Below are 22,615 nucleotides of genomic sequence, written 5' to 3'. Positions count from 1 at the left end.
CCACATAATTTTAATAGAGAACTTACTTTAAAGATAGCAGAATTATACTCACTTACAGTTTTAAAGTCTTGCAACCTTAAATGTATCCACTCATACCGAGCTTTCGGTAATACCGTAAGTTTTAGGTGGTCATATCGATCCTTCAAATTAATCCATAATTCAAGTGGATCTTTTACTGGTTAAATATTCAGTTTTTAACCCTTCATGTAGATGATGACGAAGGAAAATCATGGCCTTCGCTTTATCCTGATTTGATGCTTCATTTCCTTGTATAATAGTATTTCCAAGACCTTTAGCGTCAAGGTGAATTTCAGCATCAAGAACCCATGATAAATAGTTCCTCCCGGTGATGTCAAGTGCCACAAATTCAAGTTTTGATAAATTTGACATAGTGAAAACTTAATAAAATATGGCTCAACTTAGCGGGAGTTAAGAATAAAATTAGAGCTTCGTGCTGATAACGTGTTATAAAATAAAAGCAATGCAGTAAAATGTAAACAAGAAGAGATAGAGAGAATGGAGAAGTGTTTTCTTCTTTCACTTTGGTGTAATTTTTCATTGCAATTACATGGCCTTTTATAGGCATAAAAAGTAAAGATGATGGACATAAAATAGAAAATTTAATCTTTAAGTTATTCACAACATGGACATCCAATGTAGCATCCAATGTAGTATCCAATGTAGTATCCAAAGTAGTATCCAATGTACAAACTATTCATAACATGTTTGAGTTTGAAGTTTACTCTAATAGAAATATACGTAGCTAAAAGTATATTCAAACTTTGTGTTTATACCAAATAAACGAATGCAAAGTATGTGTAATGTTTTATACGTGCATTTAGCTCTTAACCATGGTTAATTGATAGTATATATGTATTTTAACTTGAGTCTTTAACTTGTTTAGTTTGATATAGAGGCTTAGCTGATTTAGAGTAGCTGATAAGTATTAAGTGCTGAAACTCATTTAAAAAATAAACAGTTATGTGTTTGGATAAAAGTGCTGAAATTAATAATATGCAGCTGAAGAACTGAGTATACGAAGAGTTTGTTTTAAAAAGAAGTATTTTAGGGATAGAATAGTAAATATTTTGGTCAAACTTAAAGTGCTTATAAGCTGAAATTTGATAAGTTGGGGGAGACCAACTTATGGCTTTTGGCTTATTTTTGGCTTATAAGCACTTTTAATTTTACCAAACGCGTAGATAAGCCAAAAAGTACTTATAAGCCAGTTTGACCAGCTTATAAGCTTAGCCAAAACACCCTCGTAAACATATAACGTATGGGTAAGTATTTATTAAATTTGCATATGGCAAAAGTAGCTACTACTTAATTAGTTAATTACGTGCCTTTAAACCTTATCAAAGTGTCAAAATATTCTGATGGCATGGCACTAATATATTATTAGAGCTTCTTTAAATGAGTTGGGTGGGGTTGTCGGGGGTTATGGATTTAAGAATTTCCTTATGTATTTGAGATCACCTAAGTTTAGTTCGTATGACTTTTCTCTCTTCTCCCTAATCTTTTCCCTTTTATATTTTATTAAAAAAAAAAAACAGTTGTTGCATTACTTCACTATGTTTAAAATTTTAAATTCCTATTCTTTAATTTGCAATTTGAAATGTACAAATTTTATTAAAGGAAATGATAAAAGTTATCATCCATCAAGCTTGTTTCTATTAATGTGGGTGTAGAAAGAAAAGAGAAAAAAAATGAACTGGCACGCTAAATCAAGTGAATATAACTAGCTAACCCAAAAAAAGTAGTAATATAACTTTTCTTAATATGTTAATGAAAATTAATAAGATCAATATAGTATTTGTTTGTTTGACCTAAGATTGTTTTTAAAATGTTTAATTATTGTTGGTTCAAAAAATTTCAACATGGTTCTATTAAGACGGTAGAGTGTATCTGTGTATATATTAAGCATCAACCTTATCTAATTCTAATAAGAAATATGTAGGCCATCAATTATTTTGATTGGTTCAAATAGAAATTTATATGAAAAGGGATGAGCACATAAATTAGTTTGTAGATGGATATTAAATAGAAGCTATTATTGTCTGTATCAATAGAATATGATAGGTTAGCTCCTTCCTCTTTGTCTTCTCAATAATGTTTGTGCAATATAATTTGAAGTTTGAAACCTATATCCATTTTGATATGAATGACAAATCTTGGTTATGATATCCAAACAACTATCAAAAAGGACGTTTCATCTTGTATATATTCCATCACCTCATACTCGCTTTTTTAGTCTCTAATAATAATTGTATTTTAATAGAAAGAATTACAAGAAAATACACATGACTTCACAGCATAACAAAAAATGACCCATGTTTTTAAAGTTTTACTCAACTTAGCTCATATTGTACATATTTTGGAAGCACTAGCAAATTCAAAACCTGTATTCTTACAACCATTGCTTCTAAAAGCTATGGAGTTAAATATGTGTTCTCACAATCATTGTTTTCACTCTCTATTCTTCTCACATCTTCTACATATGCTTCAAGGGGTCGTCCGCCATTGCTGCTTCTTACCCTGTGTCACCTGGTTGCAATGTAAGAAAATTGAATAGTAGAAGTCCACCATTGAAGGTTATTCAAAGCTTTGCTTTCGAAAATAGGATTTTTTGAGTTTGTTAGTTGTTTCGATTGAGTGTTCTTCCAATTGATTGAAGATATCAAAAGGAGTTCAAAATTTAAATTTGAAGTGATTTGGAGTAGGTTTGGGCAAGATTTGAATTAAATTTTAGAAAAGACGCAAGGAAGAAGACGAAGTCAGTTTTTTGTATAATTATGTATAATCTTGTATAATAGTGTATATGAGTGTATAAACACATCTTATACACTATTATACACTTTTATATATCTTTATACAAGCGTCTGTAGACGAACTTCTTTCACGATTTTCAGTTGTAATTCTTGTTCAAAACCAGTCCAAATCTCCATTAAATGACTTCAAATTTTATATACAACCTCCTTATACTATTTCTAACAAGTCTAAATAACACCCACTCCAAATTTCTCACAAAATCAAATTCAAAATTTAAACCCACATGTTTAAGCTTGTTAAAAATTTAATTTTCCCCATCAAAATAGATTTAGTTTGTTGAACTAATATTTGAGTCACAGTTACTAATTCAAAAATCTATACTATATTAAAAGCACGAAGGCCCTTAGCGAAATGTCGTTCGCCTTTTTTACCCTCTAAAGATAAAGTTTATACTAGACAAAATAGTCATTTAATTATTTCCCTAATATTTTAGACTTTGAAATCAACTAAAAATTTGTTTATCAAATACTTTCTTATTTTAAATATATACAAAATCCTAAATACGAGGACTCTTCTTAAATCCTTCTAGGTTTCCAAGTTTGTTTTTTAACCATGCTAGGAACCGTAGGCAATTTTTTTTCCAAGGCTTTGCCCTTTCTATTTTGATAGAAATAATTTAATTATTTTTGGTCTCAAACTTAGATAGTTAATTATAATAAAATTCTATATATTTCCAAATCCCCATCACGCATATTTATTTTTCAAGTTTTTAACCTTTTTGTTTTGTTATAAATAATTTAAATTTTGCTTGAACTTGAATAGTTAAATATTATAAAATTAAATCTTTGGTCAAATCCAAATTATACATAATTTTTACATCTTTTTAGTCTATTTCCATTAGAGTTATCGGCTAATTTGGTAACCAAAAGCGAAAAACAGGCAAGATAAATTTTTTAACAAATTGTAATTTTGAACTTTTGTTTCTTTCTCCATTTATTGAAATGGTACGTTAACTTTTTGATAGATTTAACTAGAACCGTCCCAAAATATTGGGGCAACTGTGCATCTCATCATTAGAACAACAAAATCTATATCTATTTATCTATACTATATTAAAAGCATAAAAGCACTTAGCGAAATGTTATTCCCTTATTTTACCCTTTAATTTTTTTTTATATTAGACGAAATAGTTATTTAATTATTTCCTAATTTAAGAATTTTAAGATCACCTAAAATTTTATTATTATATTTTTCGTAATTAAACTAGGTAGGAAGGGACTTTAAAATCAAATAACACTTTTACCTTATATAGATTTCTTTATTTAAAGACCATTACCATTAGAGTTGTATTGAATTATTCCTATGAGATTCTTTACTATGCAAAACGTGAGTTAGCAATTATGAATTCTCACATAAAGATTCAAATATATGATTTTTCTTACTATTTGAAAATCGAATTCTTATTGGAAAAAAATATAATTATTGTCAAATATTTAAAATTAAAATAAGCTAATTTTTAGAATTTAAATTAATAAAAACTAAGTTATTTCTTTTAATGTTTAGAACAAATAATTAATTATTGAATTAACTAATTAGCAAATCCAATTTAATTTATTTTACAAATTTATCATATAAGAAAATTATTTGTTAAATTGACAAAACACTTAATTTATTTTTATAAGAAGAGTATCGATGGTGAAAGAAATCATAAATATAGCAAAGTCAATTATAGTATAAAATTAAGATTCAAATAGGTAAAAGTACAAATTAGCAATAAGATAAAATTGTAGAAGACAACCAGTTATAAATAAGTTGTTATTTGTTTCTTTCTTGCATTCATTCCAACAAATGAAAACGTCTCGCTAAATATTTATACTAATTTTTTTCTTGTAAAATATTAGTTCAATATTAGTCATTCTTTAAATGTTAAAATTGTCACTATCAAATTTTTAGAAGATATAACACTAACTTTTTTTAATTTATTTTTAATTTGTATTATTTGTCAAAACTTTAAAGAATTGTGATAAAAAATATTTTTATATTTTATTTTCAGTATTAAGTCACATAAAAACAACAATTTTTATTTCGACATAAATCGATAAATCACAATAAGGCTCTAAATAAAATTTCTTCATTTGTTAAGCTAACTCATGGGAATAATATTTATTATTTCAAAATAATTCTTAAATTTTATTTTATAAAATAAATTATCTAATAATATGTATGTAATTTTTAAAATTTTATATTCATTGATATAGGTACACGCGCAAAGCGCGTACCCTAATACTAGTGAACTTAAAAGCTTGAGCAATCTTCTTTAAAAATTAAATAATAATTTCTAGAACCTATTGGAGTTGGATGTTGAATCTTAGCCTATTGTTTTTGGGCTAGTTGGTTATAAATTGAAATATAGGCTATAAAATTGAAAAGCATGAAACTCAGTTGTTCTTATGTGAAAATTTTCCATTTTAATATCATTTTCATGTCTTTTAAATTCCTTGTTACGTAGAGAATCAAAGAAAAAGAAAAAGGGAAGAGAGTTTGAGAATCAAACTCAATGAGCATTTTTACATATCTTCACTTTTGGTACCACCATTAAAGTTATATCCGCATTGCACAAAAGTTTGCAAAGTGTACCCTTTCGAATCTAAAATAGTTCAATCTCTTCAATCCAACTTTAGAAATTCGAATATTAAGTAGTTCAGTCTTTTCAATGCAACTTCAGATTTGATATTTGAATCTTAAATAGTTCAATCTCTTCAATGCAACTTCAGAATTCAAATCTTAAGTTTTAAAATATATACATGTTCTTCGAATTTCAACAATTCAATAAAGGATTCAATGCCCAAATCCACTCTAAATGAGCTCAAATTTGAAACATAGCTTTCAAATATCATAAAGAACAAGTCGTAATCATCAAATTGTCAAAACAACAATAATTTTAATAAACTTATTTGCAACTAAGAAGAAGAAGAAGAAGAAGAAGAAAGTAGCAGCGAAGAAGAAGACAAAAATGTATATATTTGAAGTTATCCAAAAATTGTAGAGGATAAATTTAATAGGTGGTACAAAATTACACGCCACATAAATTTTTTACTTAAACTCAATCACTATTAGAAATTCGGTAAATACTGACCAACATTGGTCGGTCAAAAAAAGTGACCAAAGTTGGACGAAAACTGGGAGAAAAATATTTTACATTTATTTTAAATTAGTCGGTAATTTGGTCAACAAGTTGACCGAGCTGGTCAGACTTACTTAGTCAAAGAAACTTTCACATTACCGACCAACTTTGGTCGGTAATGTGGACCCAATTTTAAAATTTTAATAGTTATATTATTATTTAAAATATTTTATAAAATTTAAAGAAATTTTATTTAAAGTTACTGACCAAAGTTGGTCGGTTAATGCAGGGGAAGAATTTACCGACCAACTTTGGTCGGTATATTTTAATTTCTGAAAAATAACCGACCAAAGTTGGTCGGTTATTAGGTCAACATTGGTCAAAATTATGAATCACTTTTATATTCACTATCTAAATAATGTAAATGTAATCCGTTAACACTTTTGTAATACAAATAATGAATACACTAACATATACTATAACATGCTATATATGTAGTTAAAGTAGTACCACGAAGCGTGTGTGTTATATATATAAATATAGATATAGATATAAGTCAAACGTTTTGTTTTTAATATTCAACGATGCATCCAAGTAAGTTATAAGCCAATGAATCAATTTATAAATAAGTATATTTGATGATAAATTATATATACTAATTGTACACGAGGCATGACTTGGAGAGCCTGTTCAATGCAGATGGATGTATCCCTTTGAGAGGTAATATTATAAGTTTGATGTAATTTTCTATTTTATTTGAATGTTTTTGGCTAACATGACATTATGTAGGACAATTGGCAAATGCAAATAATTTATTAAGCAGAGGAATAGGATTGAAGGATCTATATGCGAAGCTTATCTTGCAAAGGAAACTGCTCATTTTTGTTCTTATTATTTTGAGAGTAACATTCCATGTTCTAGGAATAGGCACACGGTCGAATGTGTGAATGATCCATTATATCCACCAATGTCCATATTCAATCAACCAGGTCGATGTTCTAAGGATGTTAGAAAGAAAAGTTTGAGTGATATGGAGTACAAGTCAGCTACACTTCATGTGTTGCTAAATTGTCCCGAAGTTGTACCATTTCTCAAGTAAGTATTGACTTATTAGTTATCAAAATTTAAAATCTACTGTGATTACATCTTGATGCAACTACTAAAAATATTTGATGTGTCACAGTCACTTCGTGGGTCAATTTGGCCATGATGCTGTATATACGAGATTTGATACGTGGTTCAAATAATTTGTAAGTTTATCCTGATAATGTTCTAACACTATGTAGGTTAATAATGTTTGTAAGTTATGCTAATTTATGAATTTTTTAGCACTATGTAGGTAAATGATCCAAATAATTGTGTAAATCAATTTTTGATAGATATATCTTGGGACCTGGGCTTCAGGTCACAACAATGTCTAAGTACGTAGTGAATGGTTATAAGTTTCATACAGAAGATTGCTCTAAAAATAAAAATAGCAACAACAGCGGGGTGTGGGTTCAAGGTGGTAATGGCAATCAAGTTAGAGATATTGATTATTATGGTGTGCTCAATGAAATAATAGAACTATAATATACATGTTGGCCACATAAGAAATTGATACTCTTTAGATGCAAGTGGTTTGACCCAAATTCAATAAGAGGTACAAGAGTACACAACCAATACAACATAATTGAGGTTAAGCATACGAGGGAGTATGATCGCTATGATCCTTTCATAGTTACACATAATGTTAGGCAAGTGTATTATGCTCCTTATCCATTGCGGCAGAATAAGTCCGATTGGTAGCTTGTAATAAAAACTAAGCCCGTAGGTAGGGTGGAAGTCGAGAATGTGTTATATCAAAACGATATCTCCAATATTCACCAAATAGTGGACGATCAGTTAGAAAATGATTTGGAATATCCTGAACGGATATTGGAAGAAGTTGATATAAATGAAGTAACAATTATAGAAAATGAGGACGAAGAATCAACTGATGAAGCTAAAATAAGAGAGGACGAAGAATTCTCGGACGAGGAACAATACGTTGATGAGCTTTAAAAAGTTGTTTTTTAAAGCACTCACATTTTATAGCTAGTTTCTTATATGTTTCAATCTAAATATGTATTATATTATGCGTATGGTAGGTAAGGGTCAATGTAACAATGACCCTACTGGTTCTCGGGGTCGAGAAAAGGTTAGGAAGGGAAAGAGGAGGCTAGATAATAATACTCCCTCTTTTCCATCCTCTACAGAGATGCCTATGTCTTATCCTCCACCCCACGACTATACTGAGCTGCCACAACATCACGAGCCCTACACCTTCATCCAGACACTAGGTCTTTCATCACAGGGCCATATGACTATATGTCCGACATACAGTCCAGCTACCTCACGACCACATGGATCGCAGTCATCTGCACCGCATCCATCTATATCACATCCCTACATATCACAGCCACATGGATCACATCCATCCATGTCACAGCCACTCGGGTCACAGCCATCAGTATTACAACCACTTGGGGTCCATCCAAATATGTCGCAGTCACAAGGATCATAACTATCTTCATCAACGACTCCATCTATTTCAGGCCTTCGCTTGCGAGGTAGTAGCTTTGACCCCCTATACTGTCCACACATGCCTCTAATATACATGCTTCGGATGATGATGATGATGATGGTGACGAGGAAGTGCATTATGATCAATATCGCAGGATCATCATAGTTCCTGAGTATGATCGGTAAGAGTTATTTGTTATTTTTGCGTTTATTGTTTTGTAATAATTTTACTAAGATATTAATGTGTTTTTATTATTAAATTGCAGGTTCATCCTGAATAATAAGACTACGAGGATAATCACCAAAGCCATCAGAAGCTTTATGATGACCCTTATGTGACTTGGACTGATTTCCCATTCTCGCTGAAGGAGCAAATTTTCAATCAATTTATGGTATAAATGTTCTTTTAAGCAGTTTAATAATTTATATTTATGATATTTCCATATTATAATTAACTTTTAAAATATAGAGCAAGTGTGTATGGGAACACCGCTATAGCGCGGAAGTGACTGCAAATTTTCATCTTAAAGCTCACAAGCGATTGTCGGATGCTTTCTCCGATGCTAGAAAGAAGAACAAGAAGCCTGACTGGTTATTTCAAAATTTATGGGATGATTTGCAAAGGCAATGGCTTACCGCAAAGTTCTTAGATAAGAGTGAAAAAGGAAAAAAAGCTCGTGCATCTGAGAAGGGAGGCTCCTTGCACACTGGACGTGCGATCAACTAGGGACAATAAAAAGAAGATTGGTACGTAATTGCTTAAATTGTTTTAATTTTCAAAGTATACCTATTCTGTTTATTAACTAAATTAATTTTTTTCAGGAAAAGAAGTTGGGGAGTCCAATGAACCATGATGAGCTATTCAAGGAGACGCATATTATAAAGAAGAAGAAAGAGTCGGATCAAGAAAGGTGGGTCGAGGACCGGACCTCGACTGTATATGTAAGCTTTCACTTTTCTTTAAGTATTTTATTTTACTTTTATATAAATTTTGAAATACTAATTCAATTTAAATTTTTGTATAGGGTCGCTACCAAACTAACGTAGAGGAATTCATCCGCACTCAGCCAACTGGTGAATCGGGAGAGCCAACCCAACCTTCGAACGAAGATGCTGAAAGAATATGGATGGAGTATGTTGGCGGTCCAAAATGGGGGAAGGTATACGGGCTTCCTACCAAAAAGTTCTGTCGCTATAAATGTGGAATGCAAGGAATAGGGACTTCCTCACAAGGCGAGCAACTTAATGAGGAGAGCCTCTCCGCTATGCGGGAGACTGTGACAAAGCTCACATCCAAGCTAGAAGCGGCCAAAGAAAGAGAAAGGGTTAGAGATACTCAATTCCTTGGCATGCAAGCTCAGATCAGAACTCTCCTATCTACTGGAGCTTTTCCGTTGCCCCGGTCTTGTGAGTCATCGCCAGAGGCTCGACCTGCACGTGATCATTCCTCCCATCGTCCCCGTGATCGTTCCTCTCGTTCTCCCCGTGGTCGTTCTTCCTGTCCTCCACAAGACCCTTCTTGACACCGTCTTTTAGATGAAAGTTCATCAGACGGTGATGATGATATTGTACAAAACACTCATTGACTTATATACTTTGAACTAGACAAATAGAACCCGTTTTGAACTAGTTGTAATAAGTTTTAACTTGGTTTTGGATTATTATGTTCAATTGAACTTTAATTTGTTAGTTTTAATGTATGTATTAATTGTTGTTGATGTTGTTGTTTTATGTTTGCTATTAGGTGTAATGGTATGCTGACAGGTGGTGTAGCTGCCAAAACAGACATTTTATGCCAAATTTATAACTCAGAAAACCGACCAAAGTTGATTGATTTCTGATTAAAAGAAATATTTTTCTGCAAATTACCGACCAAAGTTGGTCGGTAATCAATAAAAATAAACAATAAAGATTTACAATTACCGACTAAAGTTGGTCGGTTAATGAACAAGGAATTCTCAGAATTCAACATTACCGACCAACTTTGGTCGGTATTGTTAATTTTTATTTTTTTAAAAAAATATATATTTTTATTTACCGACCAACTTTGGTCGGTAATGTTTAAATTTAATAATTAATAAAAAATATAATTTAAATACACCGACCAACTTTGGTCGGTAAAGTTAAATTATTAAAATATGTTTTCGGCCAAAGTTGGTTGGTAAATATTTTAAATTCTTCAGATGGTCGTTTTAGTATACCGAGCAATCTTGGTCGGTAATTACCGACCAACTTTGGTCAGTATATTAAAACGACCATCGAAATAGCGACCAAGCGTGTTTGGACGGGTTTTGGTCGGTAATTAACCATAACCAACCAACGTTGGTCGGTTTTTCTGATCAGTATTTACCGGATTTCTAATAGTGAATCATGTCGGTATCACTAGTTTGTAAGCCTTTTTTATAATACTTATATAAGTTAACGATACGCAATATATATCATAGACAAGTTTTACTTTGTGATGATAATACTTTTGACACTAAAGTAGTCACCTTAAGTGGGGAAAGATTGGTCAACTTCAGACAAAAAAAAATAGCTAAATTGCTTAAAATGGGGTAAAAAATAGCACGGTATAATCAGTTTTTAGATTGGTCACTCAAAAATAGTCAACATTTACCAAGTCAATGAAAAATAGCCATTATTTTGTTGCAACAGAGACCGGTCCAGCATAATATACTGGAGTTCGGTGCACTTGTGTATGAACTCCAGCATATTATGCTGGATCGATATACTTTGCTGGTTCCAGTATAATATACTGGAGACTGGAGCACATATGCTCCAAACTCCAATATATTATACTGGACAGATATATTTGTTGGAACTCCAGTATATTATGCTGGAGTTCTAGTGTACTTAGGTTGGAACTCCATCATATTATGCTGGAGTTCCAGCATACTTATCCTGGAACTCCAGTATAATATACTTGCGTATTTTTGGGTTTTGAATAGTGTTTTCGCTCAAATTTATCTTTACATGAAAATTAGCTAAATTTCGATTACTTTTGAAACTGGACTATTTTTGAACGACCAGTTATAAATCTGGCTATTTTTGAATTTCTCCCTAAAATGCGCACAGATGCTAAGGAGTACAACTAAAGACTAGGCCCGTCAAAATAGTTGGATCTGTATAAGAACTGGCCTGTAGAATTAGGCCCAAATTGTTCAGACGAATTAGGCCTAAACCTATTTGAGATGGACAACCTTGTAATGGGCCTCATTGAGGAATTGGGCTAATTTTGTCGTTTTCGATACAAAGTGGAAAGGTGTAACGAATTTGTCCATATCCCGTTACGTATTGCTGAGTCAGATTCTAAACCCGAGAACTTGAAAAGCTCCAATCACTTTCCTTCACTGTCTGAAAATTCTCCGCCCTCTTTTTTTCCCCCTCTTTCCCGAGAAAAATTCGCGCATGCACAGTCAGAAATTCAATTCATTCACTTTCTAGGTATTTTTTTCTAACTCGTTTACTTCCATTTTCTGCTGCTTATAGTATTTACAAAATTCTTGGTTTTTGTGATTAATTTTGTCATAAGTTGAGCAAAATCGTGCTATGAATCAGTAATTACAGTTTCTGAGTTTAACTTGATCTGGCTGTTAATATCTTTTTTCTTGAACATTGATTGCGGAATCCTCAAGTTGATAACTTGTCTAGCGGAGCTTTCGAAGTTTCTGTTATTGGATTACTTGTTCAATTAAAATCTGCTTTCTTTGAGGCTCAGTTGACCTAATTTTATAATGTGATAATTAAAGTTGTTAACTTTAGTTAATCTGCTGTATGTACAAATTATTCTTTGAGAAGAGAATGGATTTACTGTGTGATTCAAAACCCTGATGCTATGAATAGCTAGGTATCCAACTGTGTTGACTAAATTACTAGAGGTGTCAATCATGTGTTTTATAGGCAAATGAGTAGCAGAGGTGGTGGAACTACAGATACTCCTTTTCTAAGGAACTACAGGCTTGGTAAAACTCTTGGCCATGGATCCTTCGGTAAAGTTAAAATTGCTGAGCATTTGCAGACTGGGCACAAAGTGGCTATCAAAATCCTTAACCGTCGAAAAATGAAGACTCCCGACATGGAGGAAAAATGTATGAAGCTAGTGCCTGGGGTATCTTTATGTTATCAATAGATGTGGTTTCTGTTTGTTCTTTTTCTTTACACTATGAACATATTTTCGTGAAGTTTAAAACAAGTTTATTTGAATCACGTCTTGGTTTAGTTCATTTGATATTTAGAAGGTCATTCACGGGGCCTCTAAATTTACTCTTTCTTTGTGCAGTGAGAAGAGAAATAAAAATATGTAGATTATTTGTGCATCCACATGTCATACGACTCTACGAAGTAATAGAGACACCATCGGATATATATGTTGTGATGGAGTATGTTAAGTCTGGTGAACTCTTTGATTATATTGTAGAAAAGGGCAGGTTACAGGAAGATGAAGCTCGCCATTTTTTTCAGCAGGTAGAGTTGATTTTTTATCTTGGTCTTTTTATGAATGTAGTTTCTTTTTTCACTGAAATCATAATTGGTTGGTTGTTTCACTGGGGGCAGATTATTGCTGGTGTAGAGTACTGCCATAGGAATAGGGTGGTTCATCGGGACCTTAAGCCTGAGAATCTGCTTTTGGATGCAAGACGCAATGTAAAAATAGCAGATTTTGGCTTGAGCAACATTATGCGAGATGGCCATTTTCTGAAGACAAGTTGTGGAAGTCCAAATTATGCAGCCCCTGAGGTGGAAACATGTACAGTTTTGTTGTTTTTAAGATAACCATTTCTCTTTTTAGCTGGTAGGCTGAAGTCATATCGACAACATTTATTTGCAGGTTGTCTCTGGGAAACTTTATGCTGGTCCCGAGGTAGATGTTTGGAGTTGTGGCGTTATCTTATATGCTCTTCTTTGTGGTACACTTCCTTTTGACGATGAGAATATTCCTAACCTTTTCAAGAAAATAAAGGTACTTCCATTGATATACTTTTCTGTCTGGTTTCCCTAGATTTTCCGTGCTTTTACAGTTGAAGTAGTGGTTCTTTACATGGTTGACAATGTGTCATTCAGAGTGGGCTCTACACCCTTCCAAGTCATCTATCAGCTGGAGCTAGGGATTTGATACCAAGGATGCTAATTGTTGACCCTATGAAGCGGATAACCATGGCTGATATTCGTCAGCACCAGTGGTTCAAAATTCATCTTCCTCGGTATTTGGCCGTCCCTCCACCTGATGCTATGCAACATCTCAAAAAGGTAAATATGACATTACTTTGGTAAAAACAAAGGTTATCTTGTATGTTGCTGAAAGGGTTCCAATTGATTTTACCCCTTTTTTGTCGACTGCTGCCTCAAATCCAACTTAATACGCTGCTGCATATCCAGTAACTTATACTGGACACTGGTTTTTGTGGTTTCTCCACTTGTTACTCCTGTATTAATTCAAGTGGTAACATAAAAGAATCATCAAGTATAATTTATATCAAAATACTGTTATCAATCTTCACTTCCTTTTACGACATTAGGGAGAACTTATGTATCTTGCTGCCATTTCAGAGGATTTTGTTTGACTGGAGATGTCAAAAGCTTATCAAATCTATCCTATATATCTCGTTCCTCATGCATATTATTATTTGTTTGTTAAATACTTGAGGTATGCAATTCTTTCTCTTTACCCATTCCCCTGATACTATAAGCTGTCTTGCTTGCAACTCTGCAGCTTGACGAGGAAATTCTCCAGCAAGTAATGAGGATGGGGTTTGATAGAGACCAGTTGCTCGAATCTTTGCAAAAGAGAATACAAGACGATGTACGTTGCTTCTTACATCATTACCTCTGACTCTGTCTCTTGGCATCACTACTTTTTTCTTCCTGTAGTTTTTCTCCACTGCATATGCTTACTAAGGGGTATTGGAAAAGGAAAAAAAATCTAGCAATTGTAGATATACTTGAATATACATTTCTACCTAGAAATTGAGGCTTTTCAATGTTGCTTATCCTTGGGGGGGGGGGGGGGTCATGCACATGATTCAACTGAAGTCTGGGCTTACATTCAATCAAATTGATTGCAAAGGGACGAAATGTAGTCAACCTTTTAATTATTTCAGCTTGTTTATACCTTATATGTCTGTCTCAGGCTACTGTTGCATACTATCTGGTGTATGACAACCGTTCCTTGGCTTCCAGTGGCTATCTAGCAGCTGAGTTTCAGGAATCTATGGTATGCTCTCTCTTATTTTATAGTCATTATTTTTCATAGCACAAATTTTTTGGGCTGTTATTTATTACCCTTGTTCCAGGGATTTGGGATTTGGGAATTTGCCAAAATTTGAATAAAATTTATGAACAAACATGTATTTGCCAAAAAAAAAATTGACAAAATCTATGGCCAAACGGGTCCTAAAAGTAGTGTTACAACTCAGAGCTAGCGCATTTTCTAACCTCTTTTGTGTTTGGGGTTGGGGGAAGAGGTAGCAGTTCCCCTGATATTTGCTTGATTGAATCCATTCGCCTTCGAGAATATGAAGGTGCAAAGCATGTCAAGAGTCATATTCTTTTGCATATGACTAATTTTAAGATCCACTACTATGGTTCATATTGTCACTCTTATTACAAGTTTGAGAATACTGGTAGTTCAGTTCTGGCTTTACACAATATTATCCTCGTAACTCCCCTATTTATTCCCTAAGTTTAGAGTAGAGCTGTCAAAACGGCCTAGCCCAGCCCAGCCCAAGCTTCGCGGGCTTTTAAATTTGATGGGCTAGGATGGGCCAGCCCGCCACATGAATGGGCCTAAAATGGCCAGCCCAACCCAGCCCTAAGAGGGCCGCGGGCTGGGCCGGCCCTTCAATTTTTTTAAGAAAAAATTTCTTTAAATTCTTAAATATTTTTTCGTGACATAGTCAATTAATCATGTACATAACTTCTGTTTGCTTAGAGCGTAAAAAAGCTTGATATTTAACGAGGAATTTCGTCATTGAAATGCAAATTCTCTATATCTCTAACTCTTCTTTTTTAAAGTTATATGAATATTTTCTTAATGCTTTTCTTTCATTTTCCTCAGATTCAGGGATTGCTTCAATAAGTTTAAATGCTGAGGTTTTTTAATTTAGGATTAATATCATTTGCTGATTTCATCATTATAGACCATAAAATTTTTAAAATTCCTGAAATTTGCTAGTGATCAATTTTTTTTGTTTTGTGGATTCAAAAATGATCTTTTTCTATACTAAAGAGCAGTTTAAATATTAATAGTATATAGTATATTAAAGTAATCCAAATTGATCATTGGCCACTTAAAGTAATATTTTCTTTTGAAAATTGATTATTATTGGTCAACTAAAACTTTTCGAGTTCGTTATTAATTAAGCAAAAGAAAAACTAATTGTCATATTACATGCATGTCAAAAATATAAATTCTAGTTGATATGGAAAGGTAAACGAGCAATCTAGGGTTGGGGAATGGGGATTATCATTAATAGTTTTTTTTAGTTTTTACTTTTTAAATATTAAATATTTAATAGTTAATTAATTTGTTAATTTTTAACCCACGGGCCGGCCCAGGCCCAGCCTCGGTCAAGCCTCAAGGGCCAACGGGCTGACTTGTGTCGGGCTTATAAGCCTCAGTTTTAAATGGGCTCAAAAAATCCTAGCCCAACCCTACCCAAGTAGCGGGCTGAGTTGGGCTGGTCTCACGGGCTAAGCCCATTTTGATGGCTCTAGTTTAGAGCTATGCTTCTTCAAATGTCACATAACTATTTACTATAGCCTCAAGTATTCCACACTCATGAGGTTGACCTTGATATTTACTTTCTTGTGTTTCTTTAGGATGGTTATTCCCCAGGATTGTTTCCAAATCTTGATCTACAGCTGTCCACTGGGAATGGAATTTCTCAAGAAGCAAATTTGAGACAACCATTTTCCAAAGAGAAAAAATGGCTAGTTGGACTTCAGGTTAGTTGTCTTGCAGTATATGTAGTGGAAAGATTGTATGAATTTCCTCAATTTCATTGTTGATTACTTTGTCAGTCTCCAGCAAATCCACGGGAAATCATGAATCAGGTTCTTGGGACTCTGCAAGAACTAAATGTTCGATGGAAAAAAATTGGGCACTTTAATATGAAGTGTTTATGGTGTCACGATCTTGATTTTCATAGCATGGCCAGCAATCATATGAATGATGATCATTTTATTAGCAATGCGACTGCCCTAAGTACACATTTTCAGCCACAAACAGCTGTGAAGTTTGAAATGCAGGTATAATCATCTTTGTTTCATTATCTTTTGCTCTCAACATAATAGTGGTTTTTTCATGAATTTGATAACTGATGCATAGATTTGGACAGCAGTTTTTGTTTAAGATTGCCAATTCTAATCTATCGTCTATGACCTAGCATCTAGTATTCAGTTACATCGATCGCTGAATCATGTTCAAAAAATTGGAAAAAAGAAAAATCCATTCAAATACGGAATACCAGTGATTCTACTAGTAGGAGCGTTTTTAGTTTTTTTTTTTTTCTATTTGAATCTCCCTAATGTGGATTTGGGTAAATACTGTTGCAGCTCTACAAAACTCCAGACGACAAATACCTGCTTGATCTCCAAAGAATTAGCGGTCCGCAGTTCCTCTTCTTGGATTTCTGTGCTGTTTTCATTATGCAGCTGGAGGCACCACAATGATTGGAAAGAAAGAGGATGTCTGGAGCAATTGTGTATTTTGTTGACAATGAGAAACCTTGTTGTACATATCAATGTGAATGGTTTTCTAGTGTTGTTTCTTACAACTAGTTTTAGTGTACGTGTGTTGCACGTGTGCATCACGTTAATCAATATAAAACATATACAAATTATTAAAAAAATAGCAATGGAGTTAAAACTAAACGCAATATATGTTTAAATGAAGAAAAAGATATTACTACATTGATATAATATATAGCTGAATTCAACATTTTCCGAGTGAAGTTAGTGTAATGAATTCTATAGTATTTATAGCTATAAATATTTTATTATATTAGATACAAATATGATATGTTATATTTCGTTCAACATCTCTTTGTAAACTTTACGTTCATAATGTCGTTATACAAAAAAATAGTTATTCATTCAAAGTTAATTAAAATTATAGCCAAATGAACCTCTTCTTGTGTAAAAAAAGTTGCCTAAATTCTTATTGGTTTAAGTCTAAATTCACTTCATGCAATAGTCAATACCATCCTAAACTCACTTCGGATGTACTATGCTAATAACAATTTTGAAATTTCAAGAGTTCACAATGTTGGGGTCAATTTTTCAAAATTATCAGAGGATGAGGGGGTGAGGGGACGACAAATTTATAGTTATTTCAAGAGTTCCAAATACATTAATTTAACTTAGGTTTAACATATTAACTATAGTTGCACATTCACATAGTATGGTGGTAGCTTAATTTATTTCTAAATTAACACCATATTAGTTCAGACTTTTAGAAATTTAAAGTTAAGATTAAATCAAAACTCTTAAAAATTTAACAGGAAAAAGCGAATATACATTGCTGATGGATGTTCTATATTTTAGGCAATCAATTATTGGTAATTTGGAGGGAAAAAATACCATTATATACCTTAGAGGCTAAGAATTAAAAAAACTTTAATGGTCACGTACTAAACTCCAAAAGGATATTTATAAAAACTGGTCAAATAAGGAAAAATAATAATAAAGCAAACTTTAATTGAATTTGAAGACCTAATATTAGGATCTTCTTAAATAAAATTTTAGTTGATTTTGAAGTCCTAAATATTCGAAAAATAATTAAATGACTATTTTGTCTGGTGTGAAATTAATTTTTAAAGGATAAAAAAAGGCGAACGATATTTTGATAGGGACTTTATAGTATAGATATAGATGAATTTAGGATTGTATAATTTTTTATTCCTAAATATGATATTGAATAATTATTTTGGGTGCTTAATTGAACATGAATTAATTACTTTATATGATTAAATAAGAATACTTAAAATACATATTTAATTATTCTACATTGAAATAATTTTACTTAGAAGTTACTGTATTAAATAATTTTAATTTAATGTATGTGATTTTATGTCTCCATTTTTTAATTTTTAATTAGTAATTAATTGAAGTCGCCATCGTTCTCATCTTGATTTTATACGTATTGCACAAAGGATGTATTGTCTATTAGTACAATTTACATAAGGTAAAATATTTATTGATTTTAAATTCCTAAATATTAGTACTTCCTACCTATTTTAATAGGGAAAGATTTAATATAAAATTTTTTAGTTGATTTCAAAATCCTAAATATTAGGAAACTAACCAAAGTTACAAATTTGTCCATTGTCAAAGTTATTTTTTAAGGGTAAAAGATGAACGATATTTACTATTTTTTGGCCGTGCAATATAATAGAAATAAATTTTATATATATTTTATCTAAGAGAAATAATTTGGTACATGGTTTTTTTTTTCTTTTTCCGATTCACACCCTCGTCCTCCCTTTCTTTTAGCCAAACGTATATTAAAAAAAAACTCCTAAGTAAAAGGATTGAATGTAATGGATTACAATCAAACCTCTCCATAACAACCTCATTTGTTCCGAAATTTTTTGGCTGCTATAGTGAAGTGCCGTTATAGAGGACATATATTATAACATAATATAATATTCGGTTCCGAGAATAACTCAGCTTTTATAGTGAATGACTATTGTATAAGGATGATGTTAGAGAGAGGTTTGAATATATATATATATATATATATATATATATACTTAACGAAACTTTTGCCTAAAATATTTATAGAAAATTTAATTTGTTAATGTTTAAAAAAAAGACTCCTAAAGGATTCCAAAGTGCTCATACTTTTCCTAATATAACTTTAGGAATTGAAAGTGTTCCATCAAAGGTGTTTACATGCAGACGAAGCGTACAAAACATTGTGTTTTTCCGAAGCTATTTTTTTTTTACATATATGTTATATTATATAGCTCAAATAAGGAAGAATTTGGTACACAATCTTTAATTGATTTTTTACATATATGTTATATTATATAGCTCAAATAAGGAAGGATTTGGTACGCAATCTTTAATTGATTTTGGAGTCCAATGAATTAAAACTATTCGTAAATATTAAAAAAATAATTAAATTACTATTTTGTTCAGTATAAAATTAAATTTTTAAGGGTAAAAAAGGCTAACGATATTTCGCTAAGGGCCTTCGTGCTTTTAATATAGTATAAATTATATTTTGTGTTCATGTTTATATGGGTCAGTTTTTTACTTCTTTACCTGATTCATACCCTCTACAAGTGAGGAGCTCTCGGCTTTCTTTCCTACTGATTATAGTGTTCTGACATTGACTTGTTATGGTTTTTTTCTCTCAATTAACATTATACAGTATACTTCTTCCGCTCTTGTTGTACTTTTCTTTTTAATCTGCCCTAATACTTCTATCTGCTTTAATTATGTGAAGTATATTACCACAGTATCTTAAATACTACAAAATGTTCTATATATAAACTTTTGCACATTCTAGTACAATTTTATGCTTTAGTTCATTCTGTTTCTGCGTAAAATCCAATTTATGCATGTAAGAAGTGTAGAACAATCTAGTTCGTAACAAGTGTTGTATAACCATTATCTATAGATGCTGCATCCCATATTGGGTAAAGTATTAAATTAACTCATATTTCCTGTCAAAATGTGAATATCGAAATTGTTTAACCAAAAATCTGAGTCTTTGGTCAAAGCTAAAAAGAAATTCGGGTTACTGATAATCAGGAGACAAAAATAAAATACTTTTGAGAACGATGGTAAAGAAGCAAATAGATGTATATTTCAATAAATTCTCAATAGTATTCCGTGTCCTTACAAATGATGATACTTCTTCCTTTTATAGATAATTCTAGGTAAAGGAATGAAGCCTCAGCTTTAATGATATAATCATGAGTAATAAATGATATTAAATAAGCCGTTATACAATCATTCCTATTAAATACCGACTTCATAACGTATCAAGTATTTAATAATGAATTTGGACTCCTTTCTGTCACCAGATCTTTGCTTTCAATGCCTTCTATCCGTTGGCTGTAGATAATTTAAATTGGTACGAGACTCGTATCTATACGTTGTCTCGTGCCTATTTAAATTCTTCTTCCCGTGGCTGTTTCCATCCGTGCCTCTTAGTCAATTGCTGCGCTTTGACCATTTAACTAATCCACGTGTCATGCCACATCATCTTTTAATATAAACTCAGTTTTTTCCCAATACAGATAGTCCCCCCACTTTCCATTTTTTTTATCAATTAAATAATTGGGAAGTGGATCTTCATGTAAAATTTACCACAATTAATGCTCATGACAGTACTAACGTCTCATCAGTCTTTTCCATTTAATGTTCTGCCCATGTGTCATTTTCTAATTGATTCCACTATTCATACTCTTTTTCGAGACTTCTTCACTCTCACTATTTACGAAGTGATAGCTGCCTTTATTATAGGCTTTTCATCATTACACTTAAAAAGTTGACGGTTCCCATTTTACACATAACTTTGTCCTCCTTTGTCTTCTTCACAAATCTTCAGCACATACTTCCTTCTTAACAATGTCTTCTTCAAACCCTAACCGTAAAAAAGTTCCAATTTTAGATCAATTCCCCAACGCCCCTGTTAGACACAGAAGATGCGGAGGAGGTAGGCTTCGAACAGGGTTAGAATCTACGCGAGGCGGCTCCTCTGGTTCTTCTTCAAGGAGTTCCATCCCAAAAGCCCCTTCTTCTAAGAGTAGGGAAATTCTTGATCCTTCTCAGGAACCCTCAGTTGATGATATAGTTCCCGGCGATTTGTCTTTTGAAAGTGACAAAACGTCTCTTCAAAAACAAATTAAAAATTTAGAAAGAGTCGATATTTACCCAACAATAGTAACCGAACTTACAATCCCCACCATAAGAAGAGATTGTAACTGGAAGGATAGTCTCCGAATGTCAATTCCTTCCCCAAATCAAAGAATTTCGTCTTTTAGAAGTAGGTATTCTTCTGTTTACACTTACCCCTTCACTTTAAGTTTCAATCCTCCGATTGACCCAGTTATTCTCGATTTTTGTCGTTTCTTTACAATTTGTTTGGCCCAAATCGGTCCATTGGTGTGGAGAACAATGGCTTGTTTGAGATATTTATCTTCCAAGGCCAATGTCAATTTCACCTTTTCTCACCTCGTTCATCTATACCATCCTAACTTAATACGCCATGTGGTTTTTACCTTAACTGCAAGGAGCAAAAAGGTTTTGGTAAATCCTGAGGATGATAAAGATCGTGGATGGTATATTCGTTACGTTGCTGTCCGTACAGTGGACTTGATTGGTGAAACAAATATTCCCTTCCCTGAGAAGTGGAATTTTGAACGTAGGTTTCCTTTTATTTACCGTACTTACTTTTGAGAATTTCAAAAGAAAGTTGTTTTTTAATCTCGTCCCTTCTTGGTTTTTTGTAGCAACCATGGGAGATGTGGAACCTATTCCCAACTTTCGTGGTTGGGTAGATTCACTTTTGAAGATTGCTTCTAGGGAGCAGAGAACTTGGAAATCAATTTCTTCCTTACATGGCTGGAAAGTCAAAACACACGGTATCCCCTCTTTTATAATTTTTTTTTTACATGTAAGTGGTTTTTCCTCAACTTTAATCATGTATATCCATCCTTTAATCAGGATTTGGCATTAGAGGAATGACGGCTGAAGTAGCTATCGCCATTCGCATGTCTGCGAATGTTGCTCTTGATTTGGATAAGGCTCGAGTTTTGCTGCCTAAAAGGAAAGCTGCAAAGGAAAGTTCTGAAGAAGAAGAGGAGAATACCTCCCTAATTACCAGGCCAAGGGTCAGGAGACGAATAATCATTGATGATGAAATTGAAAACACTCCTGCTCGTACCTCCGCCACCGAGCCTGTTTTGATTCAATCTGATGAGGACATCGAACCAAGAGATAATGATGAATCAATTCAGCATCTTTTTGACAGTGGTTTCGGGAGTGGCGAGCTCGGCCCTGTTTTTGATGAAGCTCCTCTTTCCTCATTTGTTCCTATTTCTTCCATTCCTCTACCAGCCGTAAGTATTTCGTTACCAGTTTTGACGACTTCCGTTCTTTTGCCAGTTTCTACTGCTCCTATATTCGTTCCCTTGGCTGTTTCTACCGCACCTTCTTCTG

The 22,615-nt window shown here is 32.7% G+C and overlaps 1 protein-coding gene across 1 annotated transcript; it reads left to right on the top strand.

The window, feature by feature from the left end:
- Positions 1-11,762: 11,762 nt before the first annotated feature.
- On the top strand, positions 11,763-17,228 carry LOC104240008 (SNF1-related protein kinase catalytic subunit alpha KIN10-like). Its single transcript, XM_009794785.2, has 11 exons — positions 11,763-11,884; positions 12,341-12,528; positions 12,720-12,904; positions 12,995-13,177; positions 13,269-13,400; positions 13,502-13,687; positions 14,151-14,240; positions 14,568-14,651; positions 16,259-16,384; positions 16,460-16,687; positions 16,994-17,228. Exons 2-11 carry the CDS (start codon positions 12,345-12,347, stop codon positions 17,108-17,110), a joined length of 1,515 nt encoding a protein of 504 aa, XP_009793087.1. The 5' UTR covers positions 11,763-11,884; positions 12,341-12,344; the 3' UTR covers positions 17,111-17,228.
- The last annotated feature ends 5,387 nt before the right edge of the window (positions 17,229-22,615 follow it).

The sequence above is a fragment of the Nicotiana sylvestris genome, chromosome 3 (assembly GCF_000393655.2).
Source record: "Nicotiana sylvestris chromosome 3, ASM39365v2, whole genome shotgun sequence".
In the NCBI taxonomy this organism is placed as follows: domain Eukaryota; kingdom Viridiplantae; phylum Streptophyta; class Magnoliopsida; order Solanales; family Solanaceae; genus Nicotiana; species Nicotiana sylvestris.
Note: the sequence above shows the minus strand (reverse complement) of the source record. Positions and strands in the feature narration are given on the sequence as shown.